This window comes from Mobula birostris, chromosome 12, assembly GCF_030028105.1.
Source record: "Mobula birostris isolate sMobBir1 chromosome 12, sMobBir1.hap1, whole genome shotgun sequence".
In the NCBI taxonomy this organism is placed as follows: Eukaryota; Metazoa; Chordata; class Chondrichthyes; order Myliobatiformes; family Myliobatidae; genus Mobula; species Mobula birostris.
In genome coordinates, this window is record NC_092381.1 from 43043458 (window position 1) to 43062275 (window position 18818).

An 18818-nucleotide genomic window follows, 5' to 3' on the forward strand; every position below is an offset into this window, starting at 1 on the left:
GATTCTGTGCAATGCTGAGCCCCTCCTCCATACCAGACAGTGAAGCAGCCTGTCAGAGTGCTCTCTGCGGTACATCTATAGAAACTTTTGAGTGTCTTAGGTGACAAACCAAATCTCTTCAAGCTTCTAATGAAATATAGCTGCTGTCTTGCTTTGTTTGTAGCTGCATCGATATGTTGGGACCAGGTTAAATTCTCAGAGATTTTGACACCCAGGAACTTGAAATTGCTTACTCTTTCCACTTCTGATCCCTCCGAGGATTGTGTTCCCTTGTCTTACTCTTCCTGAAGTCCACAATCAGCTCTTTCATCTGAATACCATTGATTTTTAAAAAAAAGTCATACAAGTGAGTGAAACATGATATACTCTAACTTGTTTTTGAGCAATTCTGACTTGTTTCTGCAATTCTGTGGAGTGAAATGACTTATGATGCCAATGTGAGAATTGCTGACTTTGTCAAAGATCAAGTAGTAGGAACTAGCGAAGTGGCAAGTTGGCATTTTGAAAGTTGGTTGCTCTTCCACTGCTTATGCTAGGCAACTGCTGGCTCTTTCCAATCAGTTGATTTTGTCTTGAAAAGTTTCCCATGACAAATGTTAAATTAATAAGTCCATCATTTGCTATTTTCATTTTCTAGCTTTCTTTAAGGATAGTGATGATGGCAATTTGAAGAACATGATGGCAATTTGAAGAACAGGTGGCTACAAAGCTGCACACACAAATTGCTGGATGAACTCAGCAGGTCAGGCAGCTTATGTGGAAATGAGTAAACAGTCGTTGTTCCTAAACATTTATTCATTTTTGTTCCTCTCCACGGATGCTGCCTGACCTGCTGAGTTCCTCCAGCATTCTGCTTGTGTTGCTCTGGTTTTCCAGCAACTGCAGAATCTCTTATGTTTATGGTTACTCAGCTATTACCTTTACTAGTTTTACTTCTGAAGTCTCATCTGAAATCAAACAAGATAGTGGTATTTCTGTTCTTCAAAAACATTGAAACTTGCAAACCTCTCTACATTTTATATGAAATCTGGGAACTGTAGAGATAGGTTTTATCATGCAAGTCGTGTAATTTGATGGAAAGGTTTGGCTGAATTTTTTTTTTGCTGAAAATAACAAATGTTTTCAGCCAATCAGAAAAACAGACTGATTACTTCAGTCTGGGACTGCTGATAACTCTGTCCTTGAGTCACATTGATCAATTATCTAGTGTGTTTATTTGAAAACACATCATCACTGCTCCATATGATGTGTCCTCCCTGCAATCTAGGTCGCCTTTTAACGTACTTCATGATGCAGACCCCAAGCAGAATCTGTGAGCTCTGTTGATGCTTATACTTGGCATTCCTTGTGTGATGAGGTGTTACATAGTTGAGCATTTTGGAGCTAAGGATATGGGTTGAAAGTGTTGAGCACCACGGTGGCGTAGTGGTTAGCGTAACTGTGTTACAGCTCAGGGTATCGGAGTTTGGAGTTCTATTCCAACATCATCTAGACCGGTATATGGAGTAATTTAAGGTGGGGGGTTATATGGGAGGCAGGGTTTGAGGGTCGGCACAACATTGTGGGCCGAAGGACCTGCACTGTGCTGTACTGTTCTATGTTCTCTCTGTAAGGAGTCTGTACATCCTCCCTCTGGAATGCTTGGGTTTTCTCTGGGTGCTTTTGTTTCCTTCCACAGTCCAATGACTTACTGGTTAGTAAGTCAATTGGTCATTGTAAATTGTCCTGTGGTTAGGCTAAGATTAAACCAGGGGTTACTAGACAGTGCAGCTGGAAGGGCTGGAAGGGCCTATTCCTTGCTGTATCTGAATGAATATAAATTAATGATGTAATCTGAACATGTTAATACTGTTGCACTACCACGTAGCGGCTTTTTTGAAACTACTGATACTTATGTGTACACTCTTGGCATTTCAGTAAATGTCTACATCAGGGGTCCCCAACCTTTCTCGCACTGCGGACCGGTTTATTACTGACAATATTCTTGCGGACCGGCCGACCGGGGGTGGTGGTAGGGTTGCCAACGGACAAGAGTAGCGGTCAAATATGCTGGGTTTACCCCGAGAAAGACTACAATGACCATGAAGCCTTGCGCGGGCACCAGTACGCATGCGTGTACGATTTTTTTCTACAAATCGTTTTTGGCGATTCTGTTCCCGGGAGTGGAGGGGTGTGTTAATCACGACTGGAATATCGGTGATAAGTGGCTAATACACTCAATTTCCTTTCTAAAAGGGATTATCTAACGAATTTAATATTAAACACATATTTATATATGAATATAGTGATAAGTCAATTATCAGGGGAGCTTGAAGTAAGTGTTAAACGAACTTCCAGTAGAAGTGGTAGAGGCAGGTTCGATATTATCATTTAAAGAAAAATTGGATAGCTATATATGGGCAGGAAAGAAATGGAGGGTTATGGGCTGAGTGCAGGTCAGGGACTAGGTGAGAGTAGCGTTCGGCACGGACTAGAAGGGCAGAGATGGCCTGTTTCTGTGCTGTAATTGTTATAATGGTTATATAAGTCAATAGCATCATAACATTTTAAGTAACGTTTGGATATTAAACGCGCAGCACATATTCTCCCCGTATGAACATATAAAATCATTGCAACACACCAATATCGCTGAATCAGTGGAAGCCCTGCACTTGTTTCCCTGCAACGAGACTGTCCCATCGAGGAGTGACGGGAGACAGTGATACTCAAAGGGGGTTCCTTGTGTCCAGTCTATTCTGCAATTTAGTTTTCGTTGCATTCATTGCAGAGATACATTGGAAATGAAAGTAATGTTTTCAGTGCTTTTGTGGCTTTCTCAGGATTTTTAGCCTCGACTTTGATCCAGAATGCCAGCAGAGATGTTATGTCAAACATACTTTCCAGCTCACCGTCATTTGCAAGCTCAAGGAGTCAGTCTCCTTCCCGCGCTGAAATGGATGACGCGCGGGTAATGACCTGGCATGCGTAATGGCTCAACAGTGGGCGTGATAGGGAATGAGGAAAGGTGCAGCTGACTCCTATCGCCAAATCATATCGTTTCCTCGCGGCCCGGTAGCGCATGCTCTGCGGCCCGGTGGTTGGGGACCGCTGGTCTACATTGATGTAAGCTTTTAAATAAAAGCAAATAAAACCTACACATTTCTGAATTGGCATCCAAATCGATTAAGTTGATCAAATTTATCCATAAGGTTAATTTAATTGATAGCAAAACATCTATTTTGAGAAATTTTGAGTTGCATAATTGAATCCATACAAACTGCACTTTCCATTTTGTCATGGGCTGTAGGTACTGCATAGAATTAGAATTTCTAATGCTTCAATGAAAAAGATGGGGACTGTTTTCATAAACAATTGTATTCCCATTAAAATCAACATTTATATCTTTATATTTTTCAATAATATATTGCCGATTTTAAAAAAAAGCTTGATTTAGTGTGTATGATTTAATTTGTATCTTCATGAGTGCTGTTCGATAACATTTACAAACAGTTGATTTGCTAAGGAATGAACAGGGTCAAGTCACTCATGAAGTATAAGACTTTTGGGTGCCCTTTCTTTCCTTTATTATTGCTACAAGAATTGTCCACTTTTTAAAAATTGCAGAATATTGATTTATGATTATGATTATCTTGCCAAATTACCTTCCAGAGTAAATTTATTTTGCCTTCATGTGGGCATTGTCATGTCAAATTTATGCTAGACGTTTTGTTGATTCTACATAGGTCTCTTAATAATAATTATTGTTTTCAAATTTCTTTTAGTTTACTGGCTAACGTTCTCCCTGAAGATTGTGATTGGTGTAGAGCATCATTCTTAACAGATTATATCTTTGATTGATACTCATAAATGTTAATCTTAAACTAATATTTTCATGCAAGCAATTCCTGTGGAAAATACAGGATAACTATTTTGTATACAACAGATCATTCTCCACAACTTCCACCACCTCCAAAGGGATCTTACCACCAAGCATATCATTACTTCCCTCCCCCCACCCTCGCACTCTCCTCTTTCTGCAGGGATATTGCTCTGTCTGTGATTTCCTTGTCCCTTTGCCCTTCCTCACTAATCTCCCTCCTGGCACTTATCCCTGCAAGCAGCCCAAGTGTTACACCTGCTCATTCACCATCCCACTCAACTCAGTTCAAGGCCTCAAACAGTCCTTTCAGGTGAGGCATCACTTCACATGTGAATCTTCCGGGGCTGTCTGTTGTATCCATTGCTCCCAATGTAAACTGGGGGACCGCTTTGTCAAGCACCTCTGCTCCATATGCCAAAAGTGGAACTTCCTGGTGTCAAACATTTTAATTTTGATTCTCTTTCCTTTTCCGACATGTCGGTCCATGACTGCTTCTTGTGCTACAGTGAGGTCACCCTCAGAGTGGAGGAGCAACACCTTGTATTCTGTCTGGGTAGCCTCCAACCTGATGGCATGTATATTGATCTCTCCTTCTGGTTAAAAAAAAACTCTCCCTCTCCTCTTTGATTTCCCACTCTGGCCTCTTATCTCTTCTCACCTTCCTATCACCTCCCCTGGGTTGCCTTCTCCTCCCCTGGGTCGCCTCCTCCTTCCCTTTCTTCTATGGTCTTCTGTCTTTTCTGTTATCAAATGCTTTCCTCTCTAGCCCTTTACCTCTCCTGTCCACATGGCTTCACCTGTCGCCTTCTAGCTATCCTCCTCCCCCACCCCACCCCCGGCATTTTATTCTGGTGTTTTCCCCCTTCCTTCCCAGTCCTGAAGAAGGGTCTCATCCCAAAATGTCGACTGCTTATTCATTTCCATAGATGCTGCCTAATTTTCTGAATTCCTCCAGCATTTTGTGTGTATTGCTTTGGGTTTCCAGCATCTGCAGAATTTCTGATTTTTATAATTTTTAGTGTTCTATGAACAGTGGATTTTCCTATCCTAACAAAGAGACAAAAGGGCACTGAGGCATGCTTATATCTAACTCTACTAACTGAGGTGAAACCAGTTATCCTCATACGGTTAGGAAATTGAACCATAAATGGTTTTGATCTGGTTCATTGACCCTATGGATCAAATCATTTGGGAACACATATTCATGTAGTATTTCAAACTGGGTGAAATTTCACTCTTTGCATTCTCAATTTACCCGCAGGTGGCAGTCCCCTCGACAGTCCAAGGAATTTTTCTCCCAATGCAGCAGCTCATTTTTCATTCATACCAGCAAGAAGGTAAGATTTGTTGCTTCATTTTAAACTGGAATTGCATGAACAGTTTTCTGGGTGTTGCATGAAATTTTAACAGATGCATGTGGAATTAACCAGATGAATGATACATATGGTACATATACGGTGGGGGGGGGGGGAATATGTGTGTGTATATTTATACGTATGTGTGTGTCATGCGGATGTTTTGTAAGAATATATACACACACATACATACATACATATTTACACACACACTCACCAAATGCATCTTTTAACATTTGCAATCAATTAGTACATAACGTGCCATTGTTGAAAATAATATAATAAATCTACTGAAGGTAGAAACAGAAAGTCATGTTGTCTAGTCTTTTGTCACCTAATGGTAATATTATAACAATCATATTATCTAGTACTTCTGGAACCTCACATACGGATGAATACCACAACAGAGTTCATATTTATGTTTAAAATTCATTCCAGGCCATAAAGTAGGAGATATAGTGTATCCTTAGTGGATATAGAAACATAGAATCTTAGACATTTATAAGATCATAAGATATAGGAGCAGAGTTAGGCCAATTGGCCCATCAAGTGTGCTCCGTCATTTCATCATGGCTGATCCAAATTTTCCTCTTAGCCCCAATCTCCTGCCTTCTCCCCGTATCCCTTCACGTTCGGCCAATCAAAAATCTATCAAACTGTACCCTAAATATACATAAAGACTTGGCCTCCACAGCTGCCTGTGGCAAACAATTTCGCAGATTTGCCACTCTCTGGCTAAAGAAATTCTCCTAATTTCAGTTCTGAAATAATGCCCCTCTACTCTGAGGCTGTGTCCTCTGATCTTAGACCCTCCCACCACAGGAAACATCTTCATATCCACTCTATCTAGGCCTTTCCCCATTTGATAGGTTTAAATGAAGTCAATCTTCATTCTTCTGAATTCTAGTGAACACAGTCCCAGAGCAATCAAACAATCTTCATATGGCAAGCCATTCAATCCTGGAATCTTTTTCATGAACCTCAATTGAACCCTCTCCAGTTTCAGCACATACTTTATAAGCTAAGGGGTCCAAACCTGCTCTCAAAACTCCAAGTGAGACCTCACTAGTGCTTTATAAAATCTCAACAGTATATCCTTGCTTTTATATTCTAGTCCTTTGAAATGAATGCTAACATTGCATTTGCCTTCTTCACCACAGACTCAACCTGCAAATTATCCTTTAGGGAATCGTGCACAAGGACTCCCAAATCCCTTGCGTCTCTGTTTTTATGTATTTTCTCTCCATTCAGAAAATGGTAAACCCTTTCATTTCTTCTGCCAAAGAGCATGACCATACACTTCCCAACAGTGTTTTCCATCTACCATTTCTTTACCCATACTCCTAGTCTATCTAAGCTCTTCTGGAGCCTTTCTACTTTCTCAAAACTACCTGCCACTCCTTCTATCTTCAGATATTCTGCAAACTTCGCAGCAAAACTGTCAAGTCCATCATCCAAATCATTGATATATAAAGTAAAAAGAATCGGTCCCAATACAGACCTCTGCTGGAACACCACTAGTCACTGGCAGCCAGTCAGAAGAAGCTCTTTACTGTAATGCCATGTGCTCGTAGCTTGTTAAACAGCCATGATCATACTGAATGGCGGTGCAGGCTCGAGGGGCCGAATGGCCTGCTCCTGCACCTATTTTCTATGTTTCTATGTTTCTCATCTGTGGCACCTTGTCAAAGACCTTATGAAAATCCAAGTACACACATCAACTGATTCTCTTTTGTCTTCCTGCTTATTATTTCTTTGAAGAATTCCAACAGACTTGTCAGGCAAGGAAAGCATGCTGACTATGGTCTATCTTATCATTTACTATTTTATTATGGACATTCAAACAATTATGTCCAATCCTGCCATAAGTAAAGCTATTTTACCTTAGTCCAATTTTCCATCTGTCAGGGTAATCTTTAAGTGCTCATTCAGGTTCTTTTGAAATATAAATATGGTTTTCAACCTCCATCAGCCTTTCAGTCAGTGAGTTTCAGACTCCATTATTCTTTTTCTCCTGAATTCATCTCTTTACCAATATTACATTGTTCCAATAATCTGTACAACAGCTGAGAAGTGCAAAAACTAAGTGTCATGTCAAAGTACTTTATACATTTGTGGCCCAAGGACTTCAAAATTACAGTTCTCTCAGGTTTTTATATAATTGTATCTCTTTAATTTGAAAGCTTCAATGTTATCTTACTCAAATCTATTCCTTCTCAAAAGTGTTACATTGCAGAAATTACAATTCTAAAATAAAAACAGAAATTGCTGGCAATACTTACTGGGTCAGAAAATATTTGATCAGAGAATGGTGAAGGTTTTGAATTATTGACCTTTCATCACAGCGTGGTGAAGTTAAGAGTTGAAAAGAAAGGGAAAATATCAGAGAGTGTGATTTGGTGGAATACTGGGACGTTTCAGAATTGATAGTGGAGTCATTGACTGGAATTGTTTTGGTGGGTTTTGCAATCATGATATACAGAAATCTTTTACAAGATTATCTTCAATTGGAGTATTGGTAAGATGCAAGCTTATAATTTGAATAAAAAATATAAGCAAATAAAATGAAAAGTTAGTCAGTTTTATCTAAATTCAGTTGCGATGGAACTAAGAACTGACGAGCAAAACTGAAGCATCGTAGATACAAAGGTTCTTACAGAAATTGATTTTGCTTTCAGATGTTAAGCATTTAATTCCTTCGACCTGCTACGTTAAAAATGAAATCATGTCTAATTTTTGCCTTTGCTCTATTTCTTGCCTTTGATCCACATCCACTGATAATCTGATGAGATAACATCTCTGTGTTGAAAGCTCTAGCAGTCCTAGAAGTAATAGCCGTATTGGACAGAAACTCTCTCGGGTTTGTGCATGCTATTCCATTTTTTTAAGTTGTATTCTTTCTACTCATCATCTCAATTCCTGTGGGCAAGAGAAGGCAACAATTAGTTTACATTTTTAAAGGATTATTTGGGGTTATACATAGTTCTCTATGCAGGGTATGACAAGAAACCTACTAACCATCTTAACACAGGTGAGAGAGTTTTGAATTTGAAATATCCATCTTTGCAAATTTTGTCATAATTAGGATTTGATTCTCCTGATATGTTACAAAAAAACACAAATAATAAAAAATTTAAAAAATAAAAATCAAACCGAATCATACTTTTGGCCTTTCCACTATAGTAGGCTAGTTTCTACCCTTTGCTTCTATAGGTACCACTATAACTTTCAGTCAACAGCTGAAATATTTAAGAAAAACCTGATTGAAAGGCTTACAACAAGTCTGTGGGAGACATAACGTGTTATTTACACTGCACTGCTTAGTGAAAACTGTCAGAAATGTTTGTAAGTTGCTTTTATTCATTACCGAAATATCGGCAATTACAATACCTGCAGCAGATATTCTTTATTTAAAGTTGCTCGACAGACATTTAAAAATGAGTCAAACACTTATGAGGTCCTACAGCATGATGATAGAAGAAAAATAGCTTCTGTATTGACTACAGATAATTATTTTCTGATGTCTTGTGGTTCAAGTGCTTATCTGATACAACTCTAGGCCAATGGCCTCAAAGATATCTGATTCAGTGTCTATTGTGCATCGAAAAACCATTAATAGGTGAGACAGTGCAGTTTCTTTACTGCTTCTGTACTTAACGGGAGAAATAAAACAACATTTCTTTCTCCTGACCAAAGAATGACTTGTATTTGCAGAATGCATTTTATGATTATTTATGTTGTGAGAGTTTTGTCATCTTAACTTCAGTTTCTTCCTTTCCATCACACTTGGTATTCTCAACCACTCTCCCAACTGAGTATTTTCCAGCTCTGAGTTTATTTGTAAGTTTAATATCTTGTTCGGACAAATAAATTTGAGGATTGAAAAATATTTTATCTTCAAATTAAATCCAAATTTATATCTTTTGTCCTAGGTAGCTTATACATCTTTAAAATATGCTATTTGCTCCTTTGTCCTCTATACTACTGACAAGCAGAATTTGGAGCCCAGTGGCCTTAATGTTAACTCCAAACTCCATTAAGTCTAATTGCAATTCACACAGAATGCTGATGGAGCTCAGCAGATCGGGCAGCATATAAAGGGGAAATGAGCAGTGGAGGTTTTGGGCTGACACACTAATTTCCAGTACTTGCTGAATTTCTTATGTCTCTGTTAAGTCTTGTGACGTCAGATCAAACTTGGTCAAGGGAGCCTTATGTCAAGTAGCACCTCCAGCTGATGAGTCTGTGCTCCTGCACATTGAGCACAACTTGTCAGATGCACCGAGAAAGAGGCAAAGACATAAAATATTCTTGGTTGGGCAATTTTAGTATCCACAATGAAGAATGGAACCATCACAAATTAAGTCAGAGTCAGGATCAGGTTTATTATCACGGGCATGTGACATGAAATTTGTTAACTTAACAGCAGCAGTTCATTGCAATACATTTAGCAGAGAAAACAAAATAATAATAAATAAAATAAAATAATAATAATAAACAAGTAAATCAATTATGTATATTGAATAGATTTTTAAAAATCATGCAAAAACAGAAATACTGTATATTTTAAAAAAAGAGAGGTAGTGTCCAAAGATTCAATGTCCATTTAGGAATCGGGTGGCGGAGGGGAAGAAGCTGTTCCTGAATCGCTGAGTGTGTGCCTTCAGGCTTCTGTACCTCCTACTTGATAGTAACAATGAGAAAAGGGCATGCCCTGGGTTGTGGAGGTCCTTAATAATGGACGCTGCCTTTCTGAGACACCGCTCTCTAAAGATATCCTGGGTACTTTTATAGGCTAGTACCCTAGATGGAGCAGACTAGATTTACAAACATCTGCAGCTTCTTTCGGTCCTGTGCAGTAGCCCCTCCACACCAGGCAGTGATGCAGCCTGTCAGAAGGCTCTCCACAGTGCAGCTATAGAAGTTTTTGGGTGCATTTGTTGACCTGCCAAATCTTCTCAAATTCCTAATGAAGTATAGCCACTGTCTTGCCTCTTTTATAACTACATCGATATGTTGGGACCAGTTTAGATCCTCAGATATCTTGACACCCGGGAACTTGAAGCTGCTCACTCTCTTCACTTCTGATCCCTCTATGAGGATTGGTATGTGTTCCATCATCTTACCCTTCCTGAAGCCCACAGTCTGCTCTTTCGTCTTACTCATGTTGAGTGCCAGGTTGTTGCTGCGGCACCACTCCACTAGCTGGCATATCTCATTCCTGTATGCACAGTCGTCACCACCTGAGATTCTACCGATAATGGTTGTATCATCGACAAATTTATAGCTGGTATTTGAGCTATGCCTAGCCACACAGTCATGTGTATATAGAGAATAGTGCAGTGGGCTAAGGACACACCCATGAGGTGCGCCAGTGTTGATCGTCAGCGAGGAGGATATGTTATAGAACATAGAATAGTACAGCACATTACAGGCCCTTTGGCCCACAATGTTGTGCCGGCCCTCAAACCCTGCCTCCCATATAACCCCCCCACCTTAAATTCCTCCATATACCTGTCTAGTGGTCTCTTAAACTTCACTAGTGTATCTGCCTCCACCACTGACTCAGGCAGTGCATTCCACGCACCGACCACTCTCTGAGTAAAAAACCTTCCTCTAAAATCTCCCTTGAACTTCCCACCCCTTACCTTAAAGCCATGTCCTCTTGTATTGAGCATTGGTGCCCTGGGGAAGAGGCACTGGCTATCCATTCTATCTATTCCTCTTATTATCTTGTACACCTCTATCATGTCGCTACTCATCCTCCTTCTCTCCAAAGAGTAAAGCCCTAGCTCCCTTAATCTCTGATCATAATGCATACTCTCTAAACCAGGCAGCATCCTGGTAAATCTCCTCTGTACCCTTTCCAACGCTTTCACATCCTTCCTATAGTGAGGAACAGATTGTGGTCTTCTGCACAGATTGTGGTCTTCCGGTTAGAAAGTCGAGGATCCAATTGCAGAGGGAGGTACAGAGGCCCAGGTTCTGCAACTTCTCAATCAGGATTGTAGGAATAATGGTATTAAATGCTGAGCTATAGTCGATGAACAGCATCCTGACATAGGTGCTTGTGTTGTCCAGGTGGTTTAAAGCCGTGTGGAGAGCTATTGAGATTGTGTCTGCCATTGACCTATTGTGGCGATAGGCAAATTGCAATGGGTTGAGGTCATTGCTGAGGCAAGAGTTCAGTCTAGTCATAACCAACCTCTCAAATCATTTCATCGCTGTCGATGTAAGTGCTACCTGGTTCATCAGACTCTGAGGAAATGTCTGCCAAAGAGGGCTGAAGCTACTTGGCCTCATCCTCACAAATCTACCTTATGCAAATAAATGTATCTAAGGTGATCTTGTTAAAAATTACCACCTCAAAGCAATTGTAGAGGGAAGATTCCATTTAGTCTACTCTTAATTGTCAAAGTTATGGAAAGTATTGCCTAACCGGAAGACCACAATCTGTTCCTCACTATAGGAAGGATGTGGAAGCGTTGGAAAGGGTACAGAGAAGATTTACCAGGATGCTGCCTGGTTTAGAGAGTATGGATTATGATCAGAGATTAATGAAGCAGCACCTAGTCTTTAATGACTAGCTGACCAATGCTAAATTAAAATTTTGTCAAGTTCACTTAGTTCCTGACCTTGTTATAGCCTTAGTCCATATGTGGACCGAAGAGCTAGATTCCAGGGGTAAGAGAGAAAGATTGTCCTTGGCGACAAGATAGCATGTCATCAAATATGGGGTTACGGGCCTCAATTAAAATGAAGTTGATAGCCTTGTCTGAGAAAAGGCAATCAAAGTTCACGGAAAACTTCAATCATTCTAGTTCAGAAACATCACCCAGGAGTCTTTCAGGGAGTGTCCTAGTTCGTTGGCCCATCTTCAGCTGTTTCCTTACTTAGATCTTGCTTAGATCATGAGGTCAGCTGAGTGCATTGTTCTTAGTGATTGCAATGTCCAATTCCATGTGCGGCTGCTCAGAAAATGAAGCTGTTTGTGCTTGCATGTAGCAAGAGTTGGCCAACACTCAAGTATAGGCTAATAAGTCACATTTGCTACACAAAAATTCAAAGAAAAGAAATCATGTACCAAAAGAACAGGTCTAACTATTTATTCATTGACATTTATGTTGACAAAGCCCTGCACTATTTTGGGTATCTTATGTAAAGTAATTTGCCTGCTGATGTTCTGGCAGCAATTTGTGGCATCTTTAAAACACTGTGCGAGCTGCTGTCAAGACTACTGCACCAACACCTCCAGAAGCCACAAACTCTGCTAATCAAGAAAGATGAGAGTACTAGCTGCAAATTTCACTCCAAGACATATGCAGTCCTAATCTAGGTTGCCAATCTTTCAGTTTTTAAAAACTGCACCTAACTGTCTACCCAACAGCACCAGGAGAATTATTCACCAGAAAGTTGCAATAGTTCACCACCACATTTTCAAGGAGGGATAGGGATAAGGAATTGATGCTCACAATGACAACAACACCACAAATGAAAAAAGAAAATATAATCTCGTCTGAGGTTACAAGATTTCATCCACAATTGTGTGCCTAAATTAAAACTTGATGAAACTCAGGTTATTCTCAATCGTTTCTGCCAGCATATCCTCACCAGCTCCCCAACCACTCCACCTCTGACACATCCTCATTTCTCAGCCTTGAATTCTATGCATGTTTAGAAAATCCTCCACTTTTTGATCTACTTTATTTCTGTAACATTGCCTTTAATTGTACTTTGTTCTTACTGTACTCTTCTATGCATCATATTCACTTCTGGCTTTTGTACATTGTTTTGTACATTGAAGAACAAAGTTCCTCAAAACATCAAGCAACACACATCAAAGTTGCTGGTGAACGCAGCAGGCCAAGCAGCATCTATAGGAAGAGGTGCAGTCGACGTTTCAGGCCGAGACCCTTCGTCAGGACTTCTTCAAAACATATCTCTTTAATTATGCTACACCCACTCTTACTTCATTTTTTAAAAATTATCTGTTTTGATCATTGGAGATTGCATATAGATGAGGGTAGTGCAGTAGATGTGATCTGTATGGATTTTAGTAAGGCATTTGACGAGGTTCCACACGGTAGGCTTATTCAGAAAGTCAGAAGGCATGGGATCCAGGGAAGTTTGGCCAGGTGGATTCAGAATTGACTTGCCTGCAGAAGGCAGAGGGTCATGGTGGAGGGAGTACATTCAGATTGGAGGATTGTGACTAGTGGTGTCCCACAAGGATCTGTTCTGGGACCTCTACTTTTTGTGATTTTTATTAATGACCTGGATTTGGTGGCAGAAGGGTGGGTTGGCAAGTTTGCAGACGACACAAAGGTTAGTGGTGTTGTAGATAGTGTAGAGGATTGTTGAAGATTGCAGAGAGACATTGATAGGATGCAGAAGTGGGCTGAGAAGTGGCAGATGGAGTTCAACCCGGAGAAGTGTGAGGTGGTACACTTTGGAAGGACAAACTCCAAGGCAGAGTACAAAGTAAATGGCAGGATACTTGGTAGTGTGGAGGAACAGAGGGATCTCGGGGGTACATGTCCACAGATCCCTGAAAGTTGCCTCACAGGTGGATAGGGTAGTTAAGAAAGCTTATGGGGTGTTAGCTTTCATAAGTCGAGGGATAGAGTTTAAGAGTCGCGATGTAATGATGCAGCTCTATAAAACTCTGGCTAGGCCACACTTGGAGTACTGTGTCCAGTTCTGGTCGCCTGACTATAGGAAGGATGTGGAGGCATTGGAAAGGGTACAGAGGAGATTTACCAGGATGCTACCTGGTTTAGAGAGTATGCATTATGATCAGAGATTAAGGGAGCTAGGGCTTTACTCTCTGGAGAGAAGGAGAGTGAGAGGAGACATGATAGAGGTGTACAAGATAATAGGAGGAATAGATAGAGTGGACAGCCAGCACCTCTTCCCCAGGGCACCACTGCTCAATACAAGAGGACATGGCTTTAAGGTAAGGGGTGGGAAGTTCAAGGGGGATATTAGAGGAAGGTTTTGTACTCAGAGAGTGGTTGATGCGTGGAATGCACTGCCTGAGTCAGTGGTGGAGGCAGATACGCTAGTGAAGTTTAAGAGACTACTAGACAGGTATATGGAGGAAGTTAACGTGGGTGGGGGGTTATATGGGAGGCAGGTTTGAGGGTTGGCACAACATTGTGGGCCAAAAGGCCTGTAGTATGCTGTACTATTCTGTGTTCAGTGTTCTAAGTTAGGAAGTTCACTTCATTAAAGCTGCTACATAAGTGAAGCCTTGATACAAAACCATTATTATGGAACCTAACTTAGAGAATCTTTTATATGTACTGCAAAGAAAAGCCTGCACTAAAGGGTTGTTTCAGTTACATTGCCTTCTTAATGCATATGTTTCACAAGTCAATCTTTACCCTTGTGGTGTTATTACTTCACTGCAGTTCTTGTATTGGTTTCAAAACTCTCTCATCTTGGTAATGGCAAATACCATTTGCCAATTCTGCTTAAGTAATGCAGTCTAAAACATTAAGTATTGTCTAATTATATTGGGGCTATAGATTACCATTTTGTAACCCTGATCACTTTGTCACGAAGGAGGTAGTAATAGGAACATGATGTAAAATAAAAAAGAGGAAAGGTAATTGATCATTTATCGGGTGAAACATGGTATAAACTTAAATAGTTCACTGTTTGTGTCATCAACTTATTTATTTCTGCTCAGTGATGCAAAAAATTATTTGAAAACAATTTGTGTATTCATATATCAAAAAATATTTTAAATATGGTCAAGCAGATATTCCATGTGAAAAGGGATCTTACTGAAAATTTTTAATTTTTCAATAGAGCCAATGGTTTACTTTGGCTACTGTAAATGAATTGGACTATCTTAAAAACAAACAATAAATGTACCTTGTGTGTTCCTTAGAAATAATTCATTGCCGTGAGCACCTAATGCAAAAAAGTCTATAGATACTGAGAAATAAAGAAGTCTCAGTTGTCTTTATCACAAATGTTGATAAATACATCAACTTGCTTGACTGTATTACATTCTGCTGTTTTGCGAGCTATTAATGCAATTCTATTTTTTCGATGCAGCCATGGTCACAGAGCTGACAGGTAACACTCAATATAAGTGTTGCTGTCATATTTATTGCATGTTCTGCAGCTGCAATTTCCATGTTTGCATGTGCTTTTTTGCATGAAAATGCAATAGTGAACAGTATTTCACTTTTAGTTGTGTGTGTATGCAGAATAATGCGCAAACTATACTTGACTCTTTGGGAAATGGAAGACTTAAGTTGTATTTTGTGGATAATGTAGCTTCTTGAGGAATCTCAGTTGAAGTCATTGGATCTGTAAATAAGTGTACGTTAATGAAAACCAAGTTGCTTTTGTCCTCCTTGTGCTGACCTGTTTAGATTAATGCAAAATTAATGTCTGTTCAGTGTTCTTGTATATTTTTGTTATGGAAGTATTAACCACTGTTGACTAATTTCTGTGTCTTTCTGTCTTATAAAATGGTAGACTGTTGTTCATGTTTCTTATTAATACTTCTGTAAAATTGTGACAAGTTTTATTCATGAGGTTTTTGATTTATTGTTGGCTTTAAGTAATTTTCATTTGAAACAAATAATGTCATGGTATAATAGAGTCTCATTGCCATTAAATGAGCAGGCTTCCAGCGAAATCTGAGAACTTGTTTGTTTTCAAACAACAAAGTTCTTGTATTTCCTTCTTCTATCCCCACAGTATGAAGGTGTTTTTGGGACATGTTCTTCTTTTTGCTGTATTTGAATGTTCTTCCATTTTTCTTAATAGAGCAAATAATTATTAATGCAGGAATTCTTGCAGACGCTGGGAAGTTTAAGAAGCACCTATAAAATGCTGGAGGAACTCAGAAGGTCAGGCAGCATTTACAGAGGGGAATAAACAGTTGAATTTTTCGGGCTGAAACCCTTCATCATGATTCCTGACGAAAAGTTACTGTTCAAAATAATTATTGATCTTTTTCCCCCCCAGGATCCCAGACACTTTTTGTTATGCTGCTGTTTTTGAACGTTTTACTAAGAGTTGTAAATAATTAAAGACTAACTATTTGATATTCTAATCCTGAATATAACTTTCTTCCTTTACAGGATAACATTGTAAAGATTTGCATTTGAATCATATCAATTACCAATACAGAAGGAAGCCATTTGACCCATCTTGTCCTTGACAGTGGTTCCCACCCTATTCTGCTTTGTTAGTCCCTTTACTCCTGAGGCTACGTCCACACTACGCCGGATAATTTTGAAAACGAAGCCTTTTCTCTTCATTTTGACCTTCCGTCCACACTGAAACGGCGTTTTCAGCCCCGAAAACGGAGATTTTCAGAAACGGTCTCCAGAGTGAATAAATCTGAAAATGCCTAATATCCGTTGCAGTGTGTATGGGGTAACCGGAGCTTTTTAAAACCGCTGTCATGACGTGCTGGAACAGATAGCGACAGCGTGGCATTTCATTGTTTTCTTCTTATTATTTTTCTTCTTATTGTTACTACTTTATTGTCGCCAAAGAATTGATACTAGAGCGTACCATCATCACAGCGATATTTGATTCTGCGCTTTGCAGAACCTAACAATTTCAGAACAGGCGGCAACGAGACTGAAGCCAGAAGAGTTAGAAATGTGTTCACCAAATACTTTGACCCATAGCTGACTGAATAAATAAGTCTACTCGCTTTGCCCTGTTTTCTGTCCTTGCTTGTATGAAGGTGCTTTACCTATTTATGCAAGTACTTCTCTGACAATAGATGTGTAACAGCCTAATGTAACATTGTATGGAAATACAAGGTAACACTCACGCAGACATGTTTTATACATTTAACAAGGTGCTTTATTAATGCAACAGAGTTTTTCAACGTTCGTCATCGGCTGGGTCATACTGTTTGTGAACTCCTTGTCGGTTGCCTCCATACGCTCCAGTATTTGTTTTTTTTTAGTTTTAAGTCCTCCTGCGCGAGAGCCAAGAGCAATTCCTTTTAAGTTTTCCTACTCTGTAACTGGACAAACGTGCACCAAGTATATCGCTTCCTCTTTGCTTGTTTTCTGTGTGTCCTGCGCATGCCCAGTAGGAGATTCGCCCAAATATCCGTCTAATGTGGATAGAGATATTTCGAAAAACGCTTAGTGTGGATGCCTATCGTTTTTACTCGCAACTGGCGTTTTCAAAATTATCTGGCGTAGTGTGGACGTAGCCTGAGACCCTATGTCAACATTAGCAATATTTAACATGAAAATGTTCAAGTAACCAGCATTCTAACATTGATTGGCTGGCCTTGCAAAAGCTTTGACCAAAATCTCTGAATCTTTTTATTATCTGATGTTCAAAGAATTTTATCAGAATTTAGGAATTGCGTTCCAAGACACTATTATTTTATATTCAAAATGTCTGCTTTATTAATAGTCACAAAGCAGACTTTTTAAGTTTCAAGACCTTCTTCAAATTCCACATGGAACATGGTCACCTACACATTTCTCCCTCAACTCCTGTGAGAGATTGAGCTCGCTGGTTGTTTAAAGAATCACATCACTTGCTGCAACTGTTCATAAATAAATATGAACCATGCCTTTGCAGTACCTGGGAGAGTAAGGAAAATTTTGGAGTTGATACCAAAAAAATTATCTGTACTGGCACGTGAATTGATGAAAAGAATGAAACTGCTATAAGACCATAAAACATAGGAGCAGAATTAGGCCATTCAGCCCATTGAGGCTGCTCTGCTATTTCATCATGGCTGACTTACTATCCTACTTAACCCCATCCTCCCGCCATCTCCATAACCTTGGATGCCCTTACTAATCAAGAACCTATCGACCTCCACTTTAAATGTAGTTCACCTTCCCAAAGGATGCTGTCACTGGCTTCGGAGACTGAAATCACAGGATTATTGGTGCTAGGTGAGTTCGTGAAGGTGCCTCCATGTTATGACAGGCAAAGCAAACATAAAAGGCATTGAGCTCCTCTGGGAGTGAAACCTTGTTGTCACCTATGTCGCTTGGTTTCACTTTGTAGGAGTTGTAGCATTCAAGCCCTGCCACAGCTGTCGAGCATCCCCTAGTGATGCGAGTTTGGTCCAGAGTTTCCGGTTTGCGTGTGAGATGGCCTTACATCTTATGTGAAGTATAGACAGAGGTACAGTAGCATTTTCAGCCATATGAGTGTGGTTGATTATGTTAAATCCAGGAATGCTATTGTTACTCACTTACTCTCCTATTTGGAAGTCAGAAGTTTTTCTGGAGTCATTTTGAGAGTCAGATCTGTTATATGATTTCCATAGTATCTTATGTAATACAGCTTAAAAAATAGAAAATCTGCAAATATTTTAATCCTTCCCAATTATTAGTACATGACCGCCAGATCATTTTATACCTGAAATTAAAACTTCATAATGGACAACTATTATTTCTATTGTCCTTTATGTTTGTACCCAGTGCTTTATTCTGAATGGCATTTCGAGGTATTTTTCATATTAGAGGCATATTGATTAGTTATCAACCAGTAGTTTCCAAATTGTCTGTGCAAACTAACATATTCGCTCTGATATAATAAACTCCATTAACAAGAACTTATACCTCTTCACTGTTGTCCTT

General features: G+C 39.6%; 1 protein-coding gene across 10 annotated transcripts in view; it reads left to right on the plus strand.

Annotated features, from left to right (window-relative positions):
* The window catches only part of mast2 (microtubule associated serine/threonine kinase 2), a 456242-nt gene that overhangs the window by 311080 nt on the left and 126344 nt on the right, over positions 1–18818 (plus strand). For 8 of the 10 annotated variants that reach the window (XM_072273698.1, XM_072273699.1, XM_072273701.1 and 5 more), the window contains 2 exons: positions 5121–5196; positions 15283–15303. In XM_072273698.1, the coding sequence (XP_072129799.1) occupies positions 5121–5196; positions 15283–15303 (97 nt within the window). The remainder of the gene's footprint in view (positions 1–5120; positions 5197–15282; positions 15304–18818) is intronic. The other 2 variants (XM_072273700.1, XM_072273702.1) reach the window with 1 other exon arrangement.